Genomic DNA, 16543 nt, shown 5'->3' on the forward strand with positions numbered 1-16543 from the left:
TCATCTTTACCATGTTTCCTAGGGAAACAATTATATAATCCTAAATCACTTACACTCTCTTGTCCTAAGGTGCTATCTATAAAACAAGGAGAGAGAGAAGCCAACAGGCAAGGTTTTAGTAAGAAGCTCCACATCTATTTATTTCGTGTAACAGATTCTGAATAAGATTTCATTAGACAAAATAGTACCTGCTTGCTGCAAAACTCCCCAGTTGATCTTCAAGGAACCTTCTTGCTATCAGAATATTCTACCCTTAAGGAACTTAACAATTTATAAAACTAGGGATACAAGCCAAGCCAAACAGAAACTACCAGAAAACCAGCTGAGAAACTATATAACCAGATAAATCCTAAGATGGAAAAACAGGTCTTCAAATGTAGCAGCAACCAGATCAATAAGTTTTCTTTAAAGTAAAGCTGAAGACTTTAACATAGTTAGGTTGCACTTGAAACATCCATCACTTTTAACCTTTAGTTCCAGTCCTTTTCCCAAGCCAAAAAACAGCTACTATACAATTTTAATATAAAATTAATTTGTAAGTATAATATTTTAATTATAATTCTGTTCATAAAATCAAATTGCTTTAAGATCTTAATCACCAATGTAGATCTTTGGTAAATATATAAATTCTCTTCGAGTTACAAAATTGACAAGCTTAAACATAGCCTTTCCTTTACTTACAAGTATTCTGACTATGGTACAAGATTTTACCAGAAACCGTTTATTAAATTCTTTTTTAAATTTCCTGTAAGAAATCTAATAAAGGAATTTTCTACTTATGGCTACCTGACTTCTCTGACGCTACCTAACACAATCTCAGTTTTCAAAGCCTCAGCCACCCTGTTAAGTGTTATCAAAGGTGTAAGGCAGGAAGAAGACAGAGACACCTGGAGAAACACATTGGTTCTCCAAAAGAGAAAAACATGGATTGCCCGTTCAATTTTCTTCCTAGAAGAAGGTGAAAGTGAGGGTGGGAACAGCTACCAGAATGAACAGCTGTCTTGCCCACAATGCTCCACTTACTTCTACCCTGTCTATTCTTCAAGATCTACTGCACTTCAGCTGGAACTCATTAAGGACACCAACGACCTCCTCCCCTGCACTTTAAGTATTCAAGTAAAGGACTGAAGCCCTCCAACAGAGGCAGCATCACTGATTTCTCAGCATTCTCCCCACCCAGAGCCCCTGGTAGAGTCCCTTCCAAATGGCAAGTGCTCTTGGAAAATAAATGAAGCCTATTCAAAAAACCAACTCTTTTTTTGTTTCCTCAAAGTCTCATTCTACTTCAAATTGACATACACGCTTTTAAACACAAAAATTCAAGAGCAAATGGTTAATAATAAAACCTAAGAAAAACACTTGTTTTTACTACTTTATTGTAACAAAATACTACCTTAATACAGACTTGATGCTAAACTAAACCTAGTCAGTACTGTTTGTTGTTTTCTTCATTATTACATACACAAATGAATAATTACAAACCTACACTTTCCAATACAGTATCCCCTAGCCACACGTGGCTACTGAGCATTCAAAATGGGGCTTGACCAAACTGATACGGGCTGCATTTGTAAAATGTACACTGGATTCTAAAGACAGAACCAAAATATATATATATATATATAATATCTCCATAACTTTTATACTGATTACACATAAATATTATATTTTGATTCTATTAAGTTAAAACTAATTTCACATATTTCCTTTTGCTTTTTTAACATTGTTAAATTTAAAATTACATACGTGGCTCTCATTTGTGGATTACCTTGTATTTCTATTGGACAGTACTGTTCTAGACATTAAATTTTATAATGTATCTGTCTATCCACCTCAATGTCCAATAAAGCTATCACAGAGATGAAAACTTCTTGCCAGGCTATTTTCATTGTTATTTCTTTGGAGGAAATACTGTATGTCCACCTACACCCCCACATACATATATACTCTTTACAAACACACACAGATACTTTATATACATTAAAAAGATCCTCTTGACTCTTGTATATCTGGATTTTCCTGGTGCTAATATTTCTGTGCTATATTTCAAATTCATTAATTTTTATAACATGTACTTTATCATAAAATTTGATTAGCTTCTTTTTGAAACAATTCCTTTCTGAATAAAAATAAGAGAAAGGACAGAGTACACATTATACTTTACCGGGCAATGACACTAACTTGCAGGATGTGTGAGTGAATAACCCTCAACGAGTTACCGTTTTTTAACATTTCATATTGCTAGCTATGTATCACTTCATGTCAAAAAGATTAACAGTTCGGGCCGAGCCATGGCGCACTCGGGAGAGTGCGGCGCTGGGAGCGCAGCAGCGCTTCCCGCCGCGGGTTCGGATCCTATATAGGGATGGCTGGTGTGATGCGCTCACTGGCTGAGAGTGGTGCGGCTGGTCACAAAAAGGACAAAAAAAAAAAAAGATTAACAGTTCAATACAAGGGGAAAAAATTCATCCATCAGACCTATTCATATGTATCTATTTTAATAATATTTCTTTTAATCTACGAAGTTCCATGTTTGTGAAATTCTGCAGTGCAGAGTAGTAAAAAAAAGAAAAATGTTTAATTAAAATATTACAGCAACTGGCTGGCTATCATTATTCATTTTCATCCATGTCATGCTTGAGAAAGCTTTGCATATTTTTAAAAGCTATGGTTCCACTAAAGCTGTCAAAATCCAATCTCTGTATACTTCCCACTTCTACATTTGAGTAAATCAGCACTACATTTATAGGTTCATAAAACTTTTTGACTCATCCCTATGACATGGTGGTTTTTCCCCTCAATTTGTTCTCATTACCAGCTGAAGTTAATGAGAAGGTATTAAAGAATGATTTGCAATGGAATTATGTTTCTGCTTCAGACAGGCCACATAAGCTACCCTTTCTTTTCTCTTGTAGAATAATGTGGTTTCTTAGGATAAAGAATATACTAGAAATAAGGAGGTTTCTCTTCTTTTCAGTATACATAATAAAGCTTATTGATCTCAAAAGGAAACACAAAAACTTCAGTATGAATCTTGAAAAGGACCAGACAAAGCAAATATTCATTATCCTGAGTGAATTAAATTTATGAAAATTCAAACATTTTACACAAGGTCATATAGTGGAGTATCACTCTGAAAATCACTTGTGCAGCATTTATCCTACTAGAAAAAGACTATTAGAAAAACAACCCTAGAACATTTTTTTCCACATTTTAAGCTATAAAAGTTCATTCTTAATTTGAAAACAAAGGAAAGGGAATTCAAATTAAGATGGTTTCTATATATGATTAGCTGCGCCTGACATCTCATGAATACCAACTTACATAAGTTTTAATTCAGAATTCTGTCTAAAGAAAAAAAAAGAGGGGAATTTCTGATAAAGCACCACTGAGTATGAGAACACCGTATATAAGTTATAGGCAGTGAGCCAAAGCCCAGCCCATTTTCTCTACTTACTTGGTGGGTAAGGAACAGCAGCTCTTCCATCCTTCCCAAGAGGTCGGTCTTCTGTCCCAACCGTAGGCATTTTTGATGAGCGCAGTGCAGGTGATACAGCCTAAGAACAGATTATTATTATTAAAACAGAGTAACACGTTTGTATATAAGTAGGGCAGTAGTCAGATATTTCTTAGTGTTTGCCTACTGATATTTAAAAATAAAGGAAAGTTGCTTCCTTATACAGTGTTCACCAGGTGAACTTCTAGAAAGACCAGCAGACAGTGAAATAAAGGAGATGGGTACAAGCTTATTAAGTATTAGTCTTTTTTTCCATGGATCTTGTGAGGACAGATTGTGCCATCAAAGCAGAGCTTGCAGACCTTAAGCAATTCTTCCCTCCCAGGTCATTAGAAAAGTAGTTTCACAGACATGATGATTACATTTGGGTGGTGCTTCCAGCAGTAATTGGCAATTGGTCTGGTTTTCCTTCTGTTTGGAAGCAGGCAACTAGAAAAGATAATCTCAAGCCCTCCAAAGCTATTATTTTTTTCATTTTTCACCACAACAAACTATGTATCTATTAGACAGTTACTGTTAACCTTCACAGAAAATAACCTTATTTCATAAAACTATTGAAATATACAGAGAAAGTTTTTCTCTGATCTGTTATTCAAAACAAATCAAGTCCCGTAATAGGCAAGATTATCTTTAAGAACTCAAATGAGTTAGTGTCAAAATTAAAATAAAATAAAGCAAGAAAAATGGTTCTTACAAATAGAAGACCTTTTACATGTTTACATTCACACAATGTCCAAGAATTGAAATGTAAAAGTAAATTTAAAGACATCTGAGATGAAAATTTAGCAGCCTCTCAACTCCATTTAAGAGTAAGATGAATTAGCAATAGATTCTAAGGTAAACCATTCACATGATTAAATGCCAGACTGGAAAACAGAGTAAACCAGAAACATTCATTTCACAGAAATGAATATTTTATTAAAAATGTCCAACTCTCCTTGGCACATTACCGTTACAAAAATACATTTTTAGAAACAGTAATTTTTAGTAATGGTAACATCAGCAGACAACTAGATAAGGAAAATGTGGTATATATACACCATGGAATACTATTCTGCCATAAAGAAAAATGAAATTCTGTCACTCACAGCAACATGAATGGGCTTGGAGAAAAGTACGTTGAGTGAAATAAGCCAGGCACAGAGGGAAAAATACCTCATGTCCTCACTCTTAACTGGGAACTAAGTGAGAAAGAAGAAAGGAAAGAAAGACCACAGTGGTATGCTGGACTTGGAGAGGGAAAGAGCATACCTAAGGTTGCGGAGTGAAGTGGGGGAAGGGGGAGGGGGGGAGGAAGTCAGGGATTAATTGGGTGGGGGACACAGGGAATAACCACAATTTTTGGTAACGGGCATGTTGATAGTATTGATCTGGCAATCACATCTTGGCACAAGTGGTGACAGCTTTGTACCCAATGAATATGCATAACCAATAAAAGGATAAAAGAAGGGGCCGGCCCGGTGGCGCACTGGATAAGTGCGCCGCTTGGGAAGCGCGGCGGCGCTCCCGCCCGAGGGTTCGGATCCCACATACAGACCGGTTCCCGCTCACTGGCTGAGCGAGGCGCGGGAGCAACACCAAGGGTTGCGATCCCGTTGCCGGTCCCCGGTCTGGTACGGGGGCAACACTGAGGGTTGCGATCCGTTGCCGGACACGGAAAAAGACAAAAAAAAAAAGGATAAAAGAAAAAAAACCTTAATCATTTCTTCATTAAGCCCAAAAGAAATTCATAATTTATACAGAGAATAAGTTCAGCAGCCCAGAACAGAGACAACAAACTCTAGGGGTTGGTGGCTGTGAATAGTGCCAGGTCACTCCATTCTGTTTGCTTTTCTTTTATTCCTTCTCCCTTTCTACTTTTTTGATTTGTAATTTGTTTTCTTTTCATACTTTGTTCCCACCATCACCACCAAAACATCTAACCTAACCCTCAGGATCATTTAAACCAATCCAGGCAGTGCTTGGCTTCAACAAGGAAAAAAGTCATTTCTCCTACCAGAAGTTTTCACACTTCCATGTCCTTTTCCTTCATGTAGCCACTGCCTGAATTCAGGTCCTCATGTTCCATCCAACAAAAGTTACCAAACAGAACTCTTGCTTTCTGCATAGCAGATTGATTAAAAAAAAAAAAAAAAATAGCACTCACTTCTACCAGTTGAGTTCTGCACTCAGCAGCCTTCGGAGAAACACATTATTAGTAGAATTTGAAGTCCACAGCCCTAAGCCTGGTGCCAAAATCCTTCCTCGCCCTATCAATCTCTACCCACCAACAGAAAGCAGACCAGTGGTCTGTTCATTATACCTCAAAGCCAATCTAGTTCATTCTTGCTGTTTAATCAAGGCTCATTCCACACTCAAACTAATGTCTTTCCCCACCTCTCACTGACCCCAGTCTTTCCACATTTCAACTCAAATCCACTCTTCAAGGCCATTATGATCTCATCATCTTCTAAGTACTTATAACACTAATGTGTATGATATCTGTTAGATACATTTTAGTTTAAAGTTAGAACGGGCTTTAGAAGTCTGATCTCTATTTAACCTTCAAGCCTTTCCTTGAACACTGCACCCTTGTCACTTTGTACTTGAACATCCCGCACCTTTAGACTCAGGTCTATTACTGCACTCACAGTAATAAGTATATTGTAACTTTATTTATATGCTGTTTCACCTTAAGTTGGTGAGTATCTCAAGTATTAGGGTGGTAATTTAATCATACTCATAACCTCAATGATTAGCCTTAAGATCTGCTACAAAGAATTAATCACCAAATCATTAACAGATGTATATAGGTATGGGGAGGCAGATAGAATAAAGAAAAATAAACTAGTAAACTGACTTCTCTGAAAAGAGGGCCTATTTTACTCATCTCCAGGTCCCCCAGAAATAAGGGGCACTTATATTTGCCCAAAGATAGAGAGTTAGTAAAGGAGGATGAGGACTCAAACTTCCTGGCTCTTAGCTTAGCGAATCTCAAAGAAATATAATTCTTATCTGTCATTTTAATCACGTGATACCTTGTATTATTTAACCTCTATGCTTATAAATTTTATTTCCCTACCATGATTCCACGATCCTAAAAAGTATAGATCATACTTGTACTTGTATTATCTCTTCAAAATGTAAACTAACCTGTGACTTATTAGATGAATAAAAAATTATGTGGGCATTATTTTTTAAATCTGATCTAAAAGGACTACATAATATATTTCTATTAGTCCCCTGATATTTGGAAGAATTTATTAAAATAAATATGAAATGTTTTAATATTTACAACTGTTATAACACTAAGGAAAAAAGCCATCAATAAACAAAACCTAAGAGGTGTCAGACACTATACTAATAACTTTTAGAATCTTTTCAAAGTACACATTTTTAAAAAAAATATTCAGAAATTCAAATAGGAGCCCAAGAACTCTGTAGACCAAACTATAAAGAAATACCGAAACAGTGACATAAAGTCCTCTAATTTAGCAAAAATTTTTATGTGTAGCTATGATATGATAGACTCACCCCAAGTTCGTCATCATCAGAATTATCAAAGATGTTGTCTAAGTCATGCAGGGAAGGTGCCAAATCTGTCACCTGTGTAAGGCTACTGGAGCCAGCTCTGCCAGCAGCATTATCCTGCCGGACATCTGTAGGAAAGGAGGTAAAAGAAACAGAATGAGCAACTCCATCAAGTGAGAAGGAATGAGGAGAGGACACGGATCTCAATGAACAAGACCTGCCTGTGAATTTTTTCCCTATGGTTTTAAATTTAGAGACAATTATTTCCAAATATGTTTATCAGTTTTTTAAGGAACTGAAAAACAATCTATGAAAAAATATATTAAAGATGAGATGAAACTATTGCTATTACAATGTAATTTTAAATTGAGAAGCATCTCCCTTGCATTTTATTTTAGCAACAATCCAAGTGAGGCAAATAATCATTGTACACACCTGTTTTAGTAGCAGAACTGAAAATAGACATGGCATTTTTCCCATCAGGCACCGGCGTGGAATGACCTGGTGTAGTGACATCCTTGGTACCAAATCCATCCTCTGACTGTATAATAAATTCAGCCAAACAAAACACATGAACACCAACCCAAAGTGTGGAATATGAGGGAGAACACAAAGAATTAGAGGGTAGCATGGAACTTGTTATGAGCACAAGTATGATAAACCATGGTCTATGCAACCAAAGGAAATAAAAGATATGAGCTTTCTCTGGAATCTAAACAGAACCAAGAACTCCCCCACTTTCCCCTCAATCCTATGAGGTATTCAGAGTGAATTGGTGTTTTATACCTAAACAGTACTGGTGGCATTTGATTATAGACTTGCCATGGTGTTAAAAGCTGCCTTTAATAACATTTTAGATGCTGAATTATAGATCAAGCTTTCTGGATCTAGACAGATCTCTGTAAAGGAATCTAAAAAGCATTCTCCTAAGCTATACTGGCCTCTTTTGATTGTCTTACTTCCTCTACTCTCAAGAATACCTCTTTAAATGACCCAATATTTTAGAATGCCTTAAAATTCAAGGTTAAAGACAGCAGACACACCCAGTACTCATTTTTATAACAACAGAACCAGTAAAATTAATACTGACAGTCTATGAGTAATGTTGATATTAATTCAGAGAATGTACAAGTATAGCGCTTAGCACAGTAAGCATAATAAGCGCACAATAAATAGTAGATACTGTTATCAACATGTTTTTCTCTACGTTTTGGGTATTTTGGAATAATATTTAAAGAGAAATAAGCAGGGAGCATAGGCCAACAAGAATTAGCATATGAGAGGAAACATGCACTGTACAAGCTATAGCCTGGAAAATATGAGGCTTCATTTATGTTCGGCTGACTTTTAAACAAAGGTGAGCCATGACATAAAAAGGAACAATATGCTGTTCGATACAATAGTACCAAGAGCATGAATATGGGGACAGAGCAATCAGGCAAGACTATCTCAAACATTCTGCCTCGAAAGTCTTCCTACACGTGTTGTATTGACATAGAAAGAAACCCACACCATGCTGGACTCTCTCTATGTTAAATGGTACCTTATTCTTTTTCAGAGAATCTTTCTCAGTCCCTTGTTTGCATTTCTTGTTGGCTGTAAAGATGTATTTTATGTCACCATCCTCAAAGGTATATGGGTCATTGACTTCTCCCAAACTGTCTCCAGGTTGTTGTGATAGAGGCAATGGATCAAGAAAGTGGAGTGGCTGCATCTGGGGCTGCTTGTCTTGCCAGATTTTAAACCGTTTGTTAGGCTGTGCTAAGAGCCTAAAAGGGAAAATAAATTTAAACAAGATAAACAATTTAAACAAGATAAACATGGTGAAAGGATTGGTATCTTGAAAAGAGCAGTATTTATGATTTAAGGCATTTGTAAAGCTTAAACTAAACTTAAAAACTAAAAATTCACCTATACAGTGATTTTCTTTTAGAGATTATATTTATGATTAAATAAAACTTGGTAGGTTTTGTCAAGAATACAGCGTCCCTCAGTATCCTTTGGGAATTGGTTCCAGAATCTCCTGTGGATACCAAGATTTGAGGATGCTCAAGTCCCTGATATAAAATGGTGCAGTACTTGCATATAACCTATGTACATCCTCTTGTATACTTTAAATCATCTCTAGATTACTTTTAATACCTAATACAATGTAAATGCCACGTAAATAGTTGTTATACTGTATTGTTTAGGGAATAATGACAAGAAAAATAAGTCTGTACATGTTCGGTATGGGCACATTTTTTCCCCAAATATTTTCAATCCATGGTTGGCTGAATCCACAGATATATGTATTTGTCTCTGATCTCATGGATTTCACATAAAAGCTCAGATTCTTAGGACAGACTGCCTAGGTTCAAAGTCCATCTGTGTCATTTACTAACTGCATGATGCTAGTTTATCAGTTATGACATTAATAGAATACTATGATTGTGGTAAAGATTAAATGAGATAATCTGTGTAAACTCTTTAGAAAAATTGGTGGCTCAAAAGCACTGTATTTAGTATTATTACTAGACACAAGAATCATACCTGAATGTATGCAAAGCCTTCCTCAAAACTGTCAGCATAAAAAGAAGGCACTGACGGCAATGTGGAAGTCTCATAAATCTATATTCTTTGACTAACAAACAATAGGCTAAATATATAGTGTACTAAAATGCCACAATGAGACCTTTATATGCCACCATGTATAAATGACATGTACACTAAACCTCACGAAGGACACAAAGCATTGACTTCTAAACATTCTCTATGTGCAGAGTCTAGAATGGTCAAGAAAAGCCTGCTTTCATTTTGGATCTGAAGGTTTCCCAGGGAGAGATAAGGAGGACAGCCCCTGATGCCCAGAAGCCTAAGCCCTTTCGATAGGTGATAGGTGGGTGCTGCAGAGTTGCCTTACCTTTGCAGTGCAGTGCTCTCTGAGTTTACCTCCATTTTGGCATCACATCTTTCACCCTGGAGCTCTGGAGGCCTGAACTCAGCATCATCACTGGGTGGGAGATGATAACTATGCCACCACTTATCTGATGACTCTGGGTTCGAGGGCCTAATTCCACAATATAAGGCTGTCTCGCTGACCTCTGCCATCAGAGGCAGTCTTTGGCCTACGAGGACAGTTCTGTCATCCAGAGTAGACAACTGCTGGAGCTCTAGCCCATTTCCATAGAGGGCTGGATTCACAGGGACAGATGGTGGGTCCAAACTCTCCGTTTCCTGACCTCGTGGCTGAGGGCTGAGTGTTGGCGGCAGAGGGGAAATAGGGGAATGAGGTGAATCCATAGGATTCAAATTCATTTGCTTGCTTGTATTTCTGGAAGGCACGGCCATTTGCTTATCATACTTCCTACTGCTAGACACCTCTAAGGAGGAGTCTATCGCTGCCAACCCTAGCTTCTGTCCTGGTGTATCTTGTTCCATGCATAACTCTTCAGCCACTGACGGCCTATGGTGAAAAGGTATCAAGGGTCTCTTTTGCAACTTGTCTCCTTTTTCCTGTCTTTCCGTTGTTTTGTGCTTAGAAGAAGCAGGCGGCGGTAAAGATGAAGATGATGATGGTCCTGCACTGAACCCTGGCTGAGATATTGTAGGAGGTCGATTGGGTCCTACTGCACAACGTTTTAAAAGTTTATGCCTAAAATGAGTTAAAATGAAATCAACAAATACACAGATAAAAATAACTTTATCATTATAACATTACAAAAGAGGTGCCTCTGACAAGGTCATGCCTTTTTAAGCACACATCAGATGCACTAATATATCTATAAAAGCTCTAGGACTTAATTATACTTATAACAACTAAAAAATGCAATACACTCTGATGGAAAGTGAAGAATCAATCAAATACAAATTAAGCACACAAGAAATGGACTGAACAAGAAATATACATTAATATACTGCTAACCACTACAAAATTACTGATGTGAAAAAACCTCCAATCTTTCCAATTTGGTGAAGGCCTCAGACAACCTATGCATACTGCATCTGAAAACCACAAGAGGACAGTCATGAGATCACCTGCCAAGAGAAAACAAAAAGTTTCCAATTTCTATTTTTCCACACTCTACTAACTCTAATATAAAATGGTTTTTAATGGCCTGTGGTATTGTAAATTGGGAATAAATAACTATACAACTCTTCCCTAAAGTGTGAAACTAAGAAAATGAGGGTAAATCCTTTTTTTTTTTTTTTTTTTTTTTTTATGTATTGATATGGTTCAAAAAACCTAAAAATTATACAGTGAAAATTCTACCTCCTAATTCTCTTATTTGCCTAGTTTTGCTTCCCAGCTCCCCATTGTTATTAGTTTTTTATTCATTTTCCTAGTATCTTTATGTATTTATTATTTATTTTTTGGGCGGCTGACCTGTAAGGGGATCTGAATCCTTGACTTTGGTGTTACCAGCACCATGCTCTAACCAAATGAGCTAACTGGCCAGCCCTGAGTGTCAATCCTAAGAACGTTTAATAGGATAAACATACTAGTATTAAAAACAACCTTGGATCTTACAGACACACATTAAAATGAGATAGGAGTAAAAAGGTTGTGAGTGAACATTAAAACAATACACATGCACAAATTCGCCTGAACCATCTAAGCAGGACACCAAGTCTGCTCATATCCTAATACACTTCTTGGCAAGAACAGTTGTGAGAAATGGCTCAGTAAGGGTCCACTAGATGATGCCAAGACTTAATCTGCACAACAAAGTTATATAGCAGGTCAGCCAGTTCCACCCAATGTATAAATCATTCCCAAGGAAAAATGTAAGCTCTCCTGCCGGTGTAGCTGTAACTCTCTGAGGCCACTAGGGTGGCATTAAATTACTGCTGCATTGCACTAAATGATGCCCTAGTGGGCAGTAAAACGGATTTGTGTGGCATAATGGGATGGTTTAGTGGGACAGCAGGATGGCTGTCTTGCTCCATAAGGCCATTTAATAGTGAGAGGAGTGGACCATTCCATAATGGGGTTGGTAATCCTGCAGCAGATAATCTGAAAACACTCTTGTCAAAGTCTTTGCTACTCTAAAAAAGTAAAATAAAAATTCCTGACTTTGAAAAAGATTATCTAAGCATAAGGCCATATACAATAAGGCCAAAGGTGTGCTTTAAGCCCCACGGACACAGTACCACAATAACATATGACTGTCTCATTGGAAAATACCTCAATTATATCATCCAAGGGTGCTTAATTTTAAAACCTAGGCTTTAAACATCTTTTACAAAAAAACTTGCTGATTTGGATTTTCTCAGAGAGCATTTAACCACACTAGTCCTTTGATAGTAGCCTATTCAGAGTAAGAATTTTTTGCAGTGGATAATTTTATAATGTCAGTTTTTTTCAAATGTGTTTACTAACTAAGCTACATTGCAAAATGGTTGGATACTGAATGCACCAGTAGGTAATAGACTATCGCTACAAATCTCAGAGCAAGACAGGAACCTGACCAGAAAAGAGAGCAGGAAGATCAGGCTAAGAAATCCCACTTTAGGGTCGACTAGTGGTAGGAACAAACCAAAAGCAGGGCCAAACAGTGTAGGAATACATGGTGGCTAAAAGAATGAGGAAAGAAGGACTACCACAGACGTTTCAGAGGCAGTCATAGTGAAATGCAGTGACAGACTACATCTGGCAAACGGAGAAAAACTAGATCAAGTTTCTAGGCAGAAAAGGGAAAATCATGATAAAAATGACCACAATTGGGTACCTGGTTTTGTGGGGGAAACAGACATGTCAATATTAAGGATATTTTTTAAAGGCACCCCCAAAAAATACAAAAGGAGAGTACATGTGAGAAGTCAGGTCTAGAGATAAATACTTAGAAGTCAATGGAATGGTGCCCTGGTATGCATACTGCTATAAAAAAGTCCTGAAGGTATAATAATTTGGTGAGGAAATAGAGCAATAATTCCAGAGGACAAAAGTAAAAGCATTACTAAGAGTCTTCAAAAAGTTCATGGAATGATTCACATTACCTTTAAATTCTAATTTTCCACAAACTATCTGAAGTACCCTCATGTTTATTAACACTTAAAGTGTTCCAAAAAATAATTCAAGGTAGTTAATTAAAATGTGATATCAATCAGTAAAAAGGTTATTTTTAAAAAATGAAAAAATCTAGATTAAGGAAAAGAGCAGGAAAAATAAGATGAAGGAACAACTAAACACACTACTATTTATATACTAGGTACTTACTAAAGGTGGCCATAACTTGGCTGTGAGCAGGGTTTTAATCAATATTAATACGAAAATACTTTCTATTAACCAATTCACAACAGCCTAGAGACAAAAGCAAAACAGGTATTCAGCTGCAGTATGCTTCACCTATCCTAGGCCCAGAGAGAGATTCTCACGTGCTCAGAGAGAATACCCTTAATAAGCAAGCAACTTCTTCAAAAACACCCTCCCCGAAACATCAAGCATGAGTTTTACTGGGCTCATTTTTAAAACATCTCTCAACAAGAGGCTGACTACAAAGACAGAACATAATGAAAAAGAATCAACCTAAGGTGCAGTAGAAAGCAGCAAGAAGGTGTCAAAATTGTCCAGAAGTGCACACAGACACGCAAAAGTTGGCACATATTCTCAGGTTTTGAAGTAGCAAACTGAATAATTTGCAGAAGCAACTTGATAACAAGGCCAGTTGACTAATAATCTCTTCCTGAGTCCTGAGAATAAAACTGTATCATCTGCATATAAGAAAAGACTGATCTTTTTCTTCTTTACTAGAGGAAGAAGAAGATTTAAAACAAAATAAAACAAAAAGATAGGAAAGAAGTGGTCTGTGAGACCAGGAGATGAGCCAACAAAATGTGCCACCATTCTACTTAACTATCGTTCTGCCTATTTTACTACTTACCTGGAACAAGAACAGCTGACTCTTTGGGTTGGATCCACAAAATCCCAAGTAGTAGGATTGTTAGCAGGCTCTTCTTCAAGAGTTGGAGTTGACATCTGGCTCCTCCTAAAAAGGTTTAAAATGTAACTTATATGCAAATGTGAGATAACACTCATACTACCTAGGGAGAAAAATGTTAAAAAGACTTGAATACATTTTACATAGTAATGGTATCCTGCTGATATATAGATCAGAGACAACCAAAGGAAAAAAATACTTGTTCTATGCACTAGAAGCAGGATTCAAAATATTTCTATTTAAGTTTAATGTACATTTTTTTTTCCTTTTTGTCTTTTTTCGTGACCGGCAACGGATCGCAACCCTCAGTGTCGCGCCCGTACCAGACCGGGACCGGCAACAGGATCGCAACCCTCGGTGCTGCGCCCGCACCTCGCTCAGCCAGTGAGCGGCCGGTCTATATGTGGGATCCGAACCCTTGGCGGGAGTGCTGCCACGCTCCCAAGCGGCGCACTGTAGCAGTGCGTCACCAGGCCGGCCCTTAATGTACATTTTAACACAGGTAGTATACACAGCAATTAAACAATANCTAAACACACTACTATTTATATACTAGGTACTTACTAAAGGTGGCCATAACTTGGCTGTGAGCAGGGTTTTAATCAATATTAATAGGAAAATACTTTCTATTAACCAATTCACAACAGCCTAGAGACAAAAGCAAAACAGGTATTCAGCTGCAGTATGCTTCACCTATCCTAGGCCCAGAGAGAGATTCTCACGTGCTCAGAGAGAATACCCTTAATAAGCAAGCAACTTCTTCAAAAACACCCTCCCTGAAACATCAAGCATGAGTTTTACTGGGCTCATTTTTAAAACATCTCTCAACAAGAGGCTGACTACAAAGACAGAACATAATGAAAAAGAATCAACCTAAGGTGCAGTAGAAAGCAGCAAGAAGGTGTCAAAATTGTCCAGAAGTGCACACAGACACGCAAAAGTTGGCACATATTCTCAGGAGACATACGGACCACCCATGTACCCTGAAGCCAAGTCACTTATGCCACAGTAAGAACCCCTGATCTAAATACATGAAATGAATAGCCATCTTCTAAATACACTTATCACAACTGAACTTTTTATCAGTATTGAGCAGTATCAAATTTGAAAATATATACTTTAGAAGCAGAGCCACTCTAAATTACCCAGTAAGTGAAAAATCATCACCACATGCTTGTTCTAACAGTCAGCTGAGTTGGAGGATAAGACTTACATCCACTCAAAAAATTTTAAGAATCCTAATGAAACCCATAACAATAAGATTCTTCACAACCACAAGGAGTGATAAGTCAAGGGAATATCCATGAGGAGTGCAAAAATTTTCTACAGGAAACAATTCGGGGCCCTATCTAAATACCTGAATGAATAAGCAATTAAGATACCAGGACTACAATTCTAGCTTTTAGCAAATGTTACCAATTACCTGCCACAGTCATCAAAACATCACCACTAACAACAACAAAACAAATTATCTATAGACGATCTATTTAATCCAAATTCTATTAACACAAGCCAACTTGTTTTCAATATGTATCTCTACTTGAAAATTAAGAGTAGTTACATAAAATCATTTAAAGGACTAAAGATTGTCTTGGCAAATTGATGTCTTTAGTTTCTTTTTTTTTGTCTTTTTGTCTTTTTCCGTGTCCGGCCACGGATTGCAACCCTCAGTGTTGCCCCCGTACCAGACCGGGGACCGGCAACGGGATCGCAACCCTTGGTGTTGCTCCCGCGCCTCGCTCAGCCAGTGAGCGGGAACCAGTCTGTATGTGGGATCCGAACCCTCGGGCGGGAGCGCCGCCGCGCTTCCCAAGCGGCGCACTATCCAGTGCGCCACCGGGCCGGCCTGATGCCTTTAGTTTTGAAGTAGCAAACTGAATAATTTGCAGAAGCAACTTGATAACAAGGCCAGTTGACTAATAATCTCTTCCTGAGTCCTGAGAATAAAACTGTATCATCTGCATATAAGAAAAGACTGATCTTTTTCTTCTTTACTAGAGGAAGAAGAAGATTTAAAACAAAATAAAACAAAAAGATAGGAAAGAAGTGGTCTGTGAGACCAGGAGATGAGCCAACAAAATGTGCCACCATTCTACTTAACTATCGTTCTGCCTATTTTACTACTTACCTGGAACAAGAACAGCTGACTCTTTGGGTTGGATCCACAAAATCCCAAGTAGTAGGATTGTTAGCAGGCTCTTCTTCAAGAGTTGGAGTTGACATCTGGCTCCTCCTAAAAAGGTTTAAAATGTAACTTATATGCAAATGTGAGATAACACTCATACTACCTAGGGAGAAAAATGTTAAAAAGACTTGAATACATTTTACATAGTAATGGTATCCTGCTGATATATAGATCAGAGACAACCAAAGGAAAAAAATACTTGTTCTATGCACTAGAAGCAGGATTCAAAATATTTCTATTTAAGTTTAATGTACATTTTTTTTTCCTTTTTGTCTTTTTTCGTGACCGGCAACGGATCGCAACCCTCAGTGTCGCGCCCGCACCAGACCGGGACCGGCAACAGGATCGCAACCCTCGGTGCTGCGCCCGCACCTCGCTCAGCCAGTGAGCGGCCGGTCTATATGTGGGATC

At 37.6% G+C, this 16543-nt stretch overlaps 1 protein-coding gene across 2 annotated transcripts in view; it reads right to left on the reverse strand.

Annotated features, from left to right (window-relative positions):
- MED13L (mediator complex subunit 13-like) overlaps positions 1–13989 on the reverse strand; it is a 52420-nt gene extending 38431 nt beyond the window's left edge. For both annotated transcript variants that reach the window (XM_008577093.1, XM_008577092.1), the window contains exons 1-6: positions 13891–13989; positions 9930–10661; positions 8571–8796; positions 7463–7568; positions 7031–7155; positions 3458–3557 (exon numbers count right to left, since the gene is read on the reverse strand). In XM_008577093.1, the coding sequence (XP_008575315.1) occupies positions 3458–3557; positions 7031–7155; positions 7463–7568; positions 8571–8796; positions 9930–10661; positions 13891–13985 (1384 nt within the window). In that variant the 5' untranslated portion in view covers positions 13986–13989. The remainder of the gene's footprint in view (positions 1–3457; positions 3558–7030; positions 7156–7462; positions 7569–8570; positions 8797–9929; positions 10662–13890) is intronic.
- Between the last annotated feature and the right edge of the window lie 2554 nt (positions 13990–16543).

This window comes from Galeopterus variegatus, unplaced genomic scaffold (genome assembly GCF_000696425.1).
Source record: "Galeopterus variegatus unplaced genomic scaffold, G_variegatus-3.0.2 Scaffold1450, whole genome shotgun sequence".
Taxonomy (NCBI): domain Eukaryota; kingdom Metazoa; phylum Chordata; class Mammalia; order Dermoptera; family Cynocephalidae; genus Galeopterus; species Galeopterus variegatus.